We start from the raw sequence: 9424 nt of genomic DNA on the forward strand, positions 1-9424 counted from the left end.
AGGAAACCCAATAGAGGGAAAAGGCCAGGGGTTGCTCACCCTGGGCCTTGGACCATCGGAGGTGATGGGCTGGGGATGCACTGGGCCTCAGCGGAAGCAGCTGCCGCATAGCGCGCACGCGTGTGTGTTGACCTGGAGTTGGTCAAACACGAGCGACTGGCTCGTCCTCAAAGCAGAGGAAAACAGGGGCGCGACGGCGGTCCTCCAGGAAGAGGATGGCGGTGGGCGAAGGCGAGATCCGGTGACGCGGAAGTGGATTCGGCCGAAGACGACGACTTGGCGAAGCAGGGGAGGCTCGGGCAGCGCACGGGGCTGCTGCAGCTCCTTCGGTGGCCGCCGCGGAGGAGTATGGCCAGTGTGGCAGAGCCGCTGGTCTGGCGACGTCACGACAGAGATGGAGGGCGGCGGGGTCGAGCGAAGGTGCGTGCGGAAGGAGAGGAGGGCGATGGGGCTTGGCAGGGGAGGCAAACGAGGTGGAACGAGCTGGACGTCGTGGACTCCGTCGAAGGCCGCGGTCGGTGGAGACCTTGGGAAACGGACGAGCTCCTGTGGGGGAAAAACATGGCCGGCAGTCAGGACGTGGAGAGGAGGAGGCAGAGGCAAGGTCGCGGTGGACCGCCTGCTCACCTAGGCGACGACGACGGCAAGGCCGCCGGAGGCCTGGGTCGGAGCGGAGGAGAGGCCGGAGAAGCTCCGTGGCAGCGAGCTTCTGAGGGACGCGGCTGGGACGAGCGGGCACTCGCTGGATGCGTCATCCTCTTCCCGCAGTAGAAGGAAGGGGAGGCCAGCGGGGTCCTGGACGGCGACGCGGTGGTGAGATCCGAGCGCGGGGGCTTTCGTTCCCGGCCCCGGAGTGGAGGCAGGGTGCACCGGCGAGGTGAGGAGCACTTGGGCATTGCGCTGCTGCTACTGGTTCGAGGAGAAAGCAAAGGAGGAGCTTCGGGGAAGGAGGAGTTCGGGCAGCGGCTGGCGGCTGGGTGCGCGAGCTCGAAGCAGAGGCTGCTCGGGGAGGCCGGGGCTTGGTCGGGCACGGAAACAAAGGAGATGGTGTTCAGCTGCAGTGGGAAGGTGGAGGTGGATCTCAAGGAAAATAGGAGGAGTGGATCTGGTTGGTTGGCTGAGAAAAACGAGGAGGATGCAGCGGCAACCGATGGGGATGGATCCCGAGGGGGATTTGGAGTGTGGCGGCGGCTGAGGGGGACAAATGACCTAGTTTTTAGGGTTTGGTCTGATATATAGCAAAAGGATTTTCGGATAGGGGCATTTGGTCCCTCCGATCTTAAAGGGACGGTCCCAGATAAATAGGCTAGGAAGTCCTAATAAGAAAACGGAGACGTTCTGTAGATGTTTGGGGATGATACGGACACAACGGTGATGACTGAGCGGTACGGGTCCGGGACAATTTTCGGACGCACGCGCGAGGAGGGCCACGGGCTGACGAGAGAAGTTAGGTTGGGCCTAGCGGTAGGTAGTGGGCTGTGCAGAAAGCCTTGGGCTGAGAGAAGAGAAAAGAGACTCGACGACTGTTTTCGGAGACCGAAGACGTCCGACGTTAGACCGACTATATTGCAGCTATAGTTATCCATTGGGGTGTCAAACGGACTCCGAATGTGATGAAACTTGGCAGGCGGCCTACCTACACTATAATAAGACCGCACACCAACTTTCAACCCATTCCGAGAACATTTTCCGGCCACTTATAAAATAATATTTCGGACATGCCACGGGCACGCGCGAGTGTGGTTGGACTCAGAACGGACAACGGATGGAACTGGGGAAACCCAGACTGATGCAAGTTTCAAAAACATGATGATGCAATGCACATGATGACATGATGAAATGCAACACGCAAGCAAATGACATGGCAACGATGGCGAATAACTGGAAGACACCTGGCGCATCGTTCTCGGGGCGTTACATACTCATACTCTGAACAATGCTGATCTTACATTAACAATGCATGTCCTTTTTGATATGATGCAGTGTCCCTACAGTTACTGCCCTTTGTAATCACACCACCTTTGGCAAAAACAGGGAAGCACAACTGGTTCCTCGCTCGATCAGACGACGGCAAAAGACTGATGATCATTCGGATACATGAGCCGGAAAAGTTATATTGCAAAAACCCCACTGTATACAAGCATCATGAAATACGTGAGTATCCGGACAGTGGTTGTTACGTCTATGAGCAGGATACCAGCTTCTTGGGACCTTCAGGATTTTTTAGCTGGAGGCGGGTAAATAGCCTTGGTTCACACTCTCTGTTTCTCGGACTCAATTATCCGATTAACCAGGATATCACCGCTAGCAAGGACCTTGATGGCAGAGAGGCTCTGTTTGCTATGGAAAACTGTGTCTACACGGCGAGCCCTAGGAGTTCAGGAGCAAACTCCCCTGATTGTCAATGATACAACTTGCAACCAAAAGAAGGTGAGAATGACAAAGGCATCCAGATTAACTTTGATCCTTGGATGTCTCAATTATGACAAGCAATGATGTGGTTCAAGCCTTCAGGTTGATAGGTAATTGGGCTATTGCGTCGAAAGGGTGGAGTACTGGTGTCTCTGGATCATTGGTCGCTGAAGCGGGGCTGCAAATTATGATGGTGTTGGATCATCTCTTTGAATGACTTTGTTGTCTTTGCTGCTTGTTCTGGATGGGTAGTTCTTTCTTTTGTTATGCATATTCCTTGTCATTTGGTCATCCTCGTCTATGTCACTCTTGCTATGTAATAGTTGGCTCTGTTTAGAATGTCATTCTCGTCTGGATCATGAGAGTCTGAGCGCTGCAGATGGGTGTGTTTTGGTGGTGTAGCAAGACTTCTTATGAACTATCATGTCTTACTGTTTATGTCAGTGGTAGTCACTATTCAGTGTTTGAATGTTGTATATATCGTTGTTTTGAACTGTTTATTGTCTCGAACTACTGGTGGGCTAAATGAGGGCATCACCATTCTCCAGTGTTCAGAGTGTTTCTCCTTTTTTCAAGTTATATAATTTGAGATCAGTGTATTTTTGATGATGTACACTTGTTTGGGCCAGTGAGGTGTCGTTGAATATGGGCCGAGTAGTAATGCAATGCCAAACAGGTCAGTTATGACTCTCAGGCCGGGCTCTCAAAAGATCCTAAAAAAGGCCGGGCTCTCCAAAAAAGAAAGAATAAGGAGTCTTAGGCTGACATGTGGGCGCCACCGATGTTTTCGTGCGCTTGCGCGCCGAGAGCATATTGGCGCGTGCTCGAAATTCAAGCTACCTTTTCATCCGCAATCTCCCGCCCCCCCACCTCTGGAATCTCGATTCCTACTCCATTTCCCCCAAATCCCCCTCCTGTAATCCCTGTACTCAAGCTCACTATCATGTCGCCGGTCAACACGGATCTCCAAGCCGAAGATCCCGAGGTCCGTCCTGCCTTCGGTCGCTGCGTGCTATCGCTCAACAGTGGCATGGCGGCGCTTGACAACCAGTTTGCCGGCAAAGTTCTGATGGTAACAATCAACGGCGACCGGCCTCCTGTCTCGCCGAATGACCTTGTCAAAGCTCTTGGCATTGCGCACGGTATCCAAATAAGTGACTTGCTCGTCGAAGTCTGTCCGCCACCGGCTGATTTCTTCGTCAGGTTCCGGACAACTTTGGACTGCAGTCGTGTGTTCGAATCTTCCCGACGTTTGTTCTGCGATGGCGCGCTGGTGAGCTTTGATCGGTGGCACCCAGGATGGGGCTCGGTGCCCTCTGAGCTTGAGTTTTTAACAAATCTTACCTTCCATGGCATGCCTCGACGTGCTTGGAACAGCGAGTCCATGAATGAGCTTATCAACGACCTTGGAGGTGAGCTCGTAAGTATGTTTGTTCCTCCAGACAGCTGGGCTCTGACGGTTATGGCATGGATGAAGAAGCCATCCACCATACCGAAGGTGATTGGTGTTGAGATACCGGTGTAGGAGCCGGGGTTATACTATTCGTCGCCACCAAGGCCGCCGCGGACCATGTTAGGGATGTACCTGTATCGAGTGTTCATGCATGTCGAAGAAGTGGTCAATCCGTCAATCGAAGTCCTGCCGCCGCCGCTGGTGCCAGGGTCCGTCGACGATGTCCATTACAGGAGTCAACGTCAGACTTTCCCTGTGTTGCTCGGAACAATGGATGGCACAGGGCCTACTCCATCGCGCGGCGGAGGCCACTGCTTCTTTGGGAGAAGAGGCAGGGCTGGCTGCCTGGATGTGCTCTAATTTGAGGTAACAACTGAATCTTGTCAGATACTAGTTAAATCCGAGCTATGGGTGTGAAGCACTGATGTGCCAGTACATTTGATTGTGACATGTTCTAATTTTGTACCTGAACTTTTTTTAGAAAGGGTTGTACGTCAACTTAATGTGCTAGCAGAACTTATTGTGTTGTCTGTCTGTTTTCTTTGCGCAACATTCAAGATATTTCCCTGTCATTGATAAAGACGATGAACCATTATGTACGAGTTCGTTGGTTTCAACATAGCCCTACCCGTAGCGATCCACTGCTTTCATCCTGATTGTGTCGCCTGGGTGAAATTTTTGTATGCAAGTTCAGTGTGCTATGATGTTCTATATGATTGTGTCAACTATATAAGTTTTTAATGAGCATCAGCAATGCATGTGGCTGAAATATGTATTTACGAGCATCGACCGATGGGTCTCTCTCTCTCACGCACACACACACAAGTGGGACCCATTGAATTATTTCTTTGCTCGTGAACACTTTTAATTAGGTTCCACTGTAATCTAACTTTTTTCTTAAGTTATTAATTAAGCTCAGTGACTTCAAAAAGTTGTACAGAAGCCTTGTTTGGGCCTTTCCGGTGTTGCTGAATGTGGGCTGAGGAGCCATGTTAGGTTGTACTGTACTACACAGGCTTTTTTTCAACATCGACAATGCAACTGGGCCGACAGTTGTACACAATATCCGGGTCAACTTGTTATTCTCCGCCCCGCTAGGCTGCAAACTTTCCTATGAGGTATGCATTAGGCTTAACAAGAAAATGGACTTTAAAAAATAATAAATGGGATGTAATTATAATAACCGGGCAGTAACTATAAAAAAATGCACCAAATGCGTAATTAGTTTAACAAATATATTATTTTTGAAATTTAAAATTTTTAATTTCATTACTTGTTGCGTGCGCAATATTTCGTTGGATTTTAAAGTAATACAACTTTATTGGAAGGGGCGTTTTGGTGCCCGAGCCCAGCTGCTCTCGATATCTTCGGCGTCCATATTTGTCTCGGGATCGGAATAAATCACCCTGACGCACCTGACAATGGGTAAAAGGAAAAGAGTGTACGGGGGAATACAGTAAGGAACAGTTGCGAAATCGTGGGGTTGTTTCGTATGGCTGGGACGGCGGACGGGCGCTCCCGTCCTGGTCCGTGAACCAGAAAAGTCCAACTTCCGCTGAGCCACGGATCAGATAAGGATTGGAAAGCTGAGCCGCGGCGGCGATACTTCTGGCCACCCGGGGACAAGGATAATGGAGGATGTGGGTATGGAGTTTCTTCTCGACGCCGTCGACAGGTCAGTTCTTGTAGATCTGGGTATTTCGTGTGATTTGTTTCGCATTCCACCAAAACCATTACGAGGTTCCCCTGATCTTGCTTCCCACCGGAGGAACGAACTGTAGCGACCCCGAAGACTCAAATGCTGGGTCTGCATGCGGTCAGCGGCTCGGGGAAGAGGGACCTGAGAAAGCACGAGACAGAGTCTGCCGGCGTCGGAAATCATCACCGACTAGGTCGGCGCAGTCCACATACAGAGTCAACCCCCAGGCCCCAGGATGGACGAAAAGGTGCGAACCTCAATCCCATTCGACTGTATTTAGATCTGAAATATGCAGCAATAATCATTTGCAAACTGAGAATATGATGTGCATTGTTAAGCGATTTGACTTTTTGATCCTTGCTGGCAAAAACAAAAGAAATTCCAGTGCTAGTACTTTTGTTGTTCTTGTTTGCTGACGGCCGAAGAAATTGAATCAGCTGAGGTAGTGGACATAGCCAAAGAAATTGAACCACCATGGTCTCCGTGGACAGGTTGGACTGAACCTGCTGATGGTTGGGAGACGGAGCTATCTAGCCTGCTTGGTTGCCCTGGTGCACATGGTGCCGGACGACTTGCTGCTGAGCACGGGCTATCTGCTGAGTGCTCATCCTCCTTAGATATGAGCGATGAAAGTTAAAGAAGCGACACAGCCGAGCCTGCGGAAAAATGCAGACCTATAGACTGAATCTCAATATCACGCTTGAAGCCTGCAAGATGCAAGAACTATGGTGTTGAGGGTCACCGCCGCAACAGCTGCACCATGCCTCACCTCTGGGTGTTATTGCATCTTGACTCGAATTGCATTTTCAGTATGGTTCAGTTTGAGAATTTTCTAGTGCGCGTTGCCCACTTGTTCATCTCGGTTGTACGATGGCTTTGTGTTCATCAGCTGCTGCGTTCATTAGTTATGTTTGTGAACAGTTAACTGTGTTTTCGCATGTAGTCGACTAGTTGAGGACTGCCTAGCGTGTGATGTCTGTCAAGTCTGTGTGTTCCTGATTGTAAAAACTCCTCCTAGTTGTGTCCTGGGTCACTCGATGATGAGAGTTTTTGCTGTATGTGTCATCAGATGTCTGTCTATCCAAACTGAATCTGTATTCTCTTCCCCTGTTCGGTGTATGGTGAACAAATAAAGTCATGGCAAAATGAAGGCACGAGCCTGCTGTGAGGAGTTCTAAATTCTCAGCCATTCGTGCATGTGCTTAGTTCCTGCAGGAATGGTTGCCCCCCTGTCAATAAAAAAATGTATGAGCATCCAAGCTGGAGGTGTCCACGCGCCAGTTCGGTTTACCTGACGATGAACACACGTGTGCATCAGTTGTACAAATGGCTTTGTGTTCATCAGTTGTACAATGGATTCGAAATTCAAAAGTGCAATGGTGGGCGGCGTAGTGGCGTGGCATTGGATAAGATGACTGCTAGATGCTGGGATCATGTTCGTGCTCCCGTGAGTGGTACTCTTCAAGCAGGGATGGCGCTGATGTGGAGCGTATGGGCTGACTCGAGCGTTGAGACGTCGGCGTCGGTGTCCAAATGCAGTTTTCCCTCTCGAGCCCGCGTCTGCTCCTGATTAGGCTACTAATGTGAGTTGAGAATATCAGCTCATTTTTCTCTGTATCTCCTGCAATGGTTTCAGAACTCAGCTGCGGGCTCCGACAGTACCGGCACGATGTCAGCGTCAGATTCCGGGAACTGCAATATGCATGATCACGATGAAGGAGATGAACATGAATATGTTAGTTTTTTGACTTCCTTCAGCGGCTGATTTGAGCGCACGGTTCGTGCAGTTCGTCTCTCTAATGAGATACGTTTCTGCATGGAGTCGTGGACAGTGCAATCAAAGGCTGCTGCTTTGATTCTGCATCAGCTGCAACTTTGCTATTTTTCCTCAATCTAGCTTCCGTTGTTTTGGACAGGGAGGAAGGAAGGATTCTGGGAGCATGACCCCGTGCTCAGTCCGCGGGGGAGGACAGTTGATGTGTTTTTTTAAGGGAAGGACAGTGGATGTGTTGGTTGAGGGTCGACCGCAGCGGAACAGGTCGGCCCAGAAAAGCAGCCGATCCATCAGGCCAGTTATGTACCGCATCGTCCGTCCGGTTAGGCCGGCAGTTAATGAGCCAACCGCTCCTTTCCGATATAATGCATATACGCGTGCGACGTACGAAGAGACATACCATCGGGGCTCACATCCCAAAACGAACGAGCGCGTGTGATTTCGGGAGCATTTGTGCTCGGGATCATAAACGAATTTTCAAACTTTATTTTGATATTATATTAATCTGACTAGAAATTTCGGATAAAAATATTTCGGATCCCATAAAAATGTGGGATTTTTTTTGAATTCTATTTTGAGCGGTTGGTTGAAATTATTAATCGTTGTCCTAGCTAGAAAATGGGTTGTACTTTTAACAAACTGTAAACTGGTTGTAGTAAATTTCATTAGAATAAAAAAATGGATTGTACATTCTTACAAATTGCAAATGGGCTATATGTTCTCTGCCATACACTTGTGAGCCTTTTAAGTTGACGTGTCCCAAAAAAAACTAAGTTGACGCGTATGCAAGTCTTTATCAACAACACACGGTTCTGGCAGCTGTGGCCGTTGGATGTCCACCCCACGGATGTCGTGCTTCTTCTTCAATCTCGGATATTCTTACTTCAGTCGCCAAAAAATGATTCCTCCCCCTGACATCTGGGGCACACCGTTTCGGAGGCTGGCCTGTGGGCCTACTAAGTTGACGCGTACTAAGGGCTTTGTCAACTTAGTCAGTATAAATGATTCTAGCTGCAGTGACCGTATGATGTCTATCCAACGGTCATAGTGCTTCTTCAACCTCTGGTCTTCTTGCTCCAGCCGCCCAAAGCAGCGCCAGTCGTGCGCGTGCTCCTGCCTCCCGTGGCCGGCTGTGATGCCGCGGAGGCCTCACCGTCCCTACTACTCCCACCGCTGGCCAGGCCATCCCTCTACTCACCCACACCCCCTGTTATTTCGCGGCGATGGCAGCCTCACACCGCAGCTTAACCAGTGAACCCTCGTACTCCTCTCCGCGCGGGCTTCCACTGCCGCGTCTTCCCCGGCTCTGCGTCGTCCCCTTCCTAGGCCTCTCCATCGTCCACCGCCCTGGTGCTCTCAGCGCGGCGTGGTCAACGTGGTCAAGGAACGGTTTCCATCGGACGTGGACTACGTGGAGAGGCTGACAGCTGGGTCCACGACGGCAGCAAGGAAGTGCCTCCTTATTACGTGGAAAATAATGATTCCTCCACCTGACAGCAGGGACCCACCAGACGGGCCACCGTATTTCGCGAAAAAAAACGTTTCCGGCTGACTGCTGGGACCCACCGGACGGGCCACCGTATTGCGCGAAAAAACGTTTCCCTCGCTGTCAGCTCGGACCCACCGGAAGTGCCTCCTTATTACGCACAAGAAATGAATACTCCCCTGCTGGTTGGGACCCACCTTGGTGGGAGGCTGACTTGTGGGCCTACTAAGTTGACGGGGATGGAGTGCATTGTCAACTTAGTCAATATGAACAATTCTAGCTCCAGTGACCGTACGATGTCCATCCAACGGCCGTAGTGCTTCTTCAACCTCTGGTCTTGTTGCTCCAACCGCCCAAAGCAGCGTCGGTCGTGCCGCATGCTCCCGCCTCTCATGGCCGGCTGTGCTGCCGCGGAGGCCTCACCGCCCCCTACTATTCCCACCGCTGGCCAGGCCATCCCTCTACTCACCCACACCCCCTGTTATTCTATAGCGATGGAAGCCTCACACCGCAGCGAACCAGTGAACCCTCGTACTCCTCTACGCGTGGGCATCCACTATCGCGTCTTCCCCGGCTCTGCGTTGTCCCCTTCCTAGGCCT

At 50.9% G+C, this 9424-nt stretch overlaps 1 protein-coding gene across 1 annotated transcript; it reads left to right on the forward strand.

Annotated features, from left to right (window-relative positions):
* The first annotated feature begins 5496 nt into the window (after positions 1-5496).
* LOC125537489 (uncharacterized) lies at positions 5497-6670 on the forward strand. The gene is made up of 3 exons (XM_087541482.1): positions 5497-5540; positions 5615-5811; positions 6002-6670. Exons 1-3 carry the CDS (start codon positions 5497-5499, stop codon positions 6199-6201), a joined length of 441 nt encoding a protein of 146 aa, XP_087397608.1. The 3' UTR covers positions 6202-6670.
* Positions 6671-9424: the final 2754 nt, after the last annotated feature.

The sequence above is a fragment of the Triticum urartu genome, chromosome 2A (assembly GCF_056163025.1).
Source record: "Triticum urartu cultivar PI428250 chromosome 2A, HENAU_Tu73, whole genome shotgun sequence".
Taxonomy (NCBI): domain Eukaryota; kingdom Viridiplantae; phylum Streptophyta; class Magnoliopsida; order Poales; family Poaceae; genus Triticum; species Triticum urartu.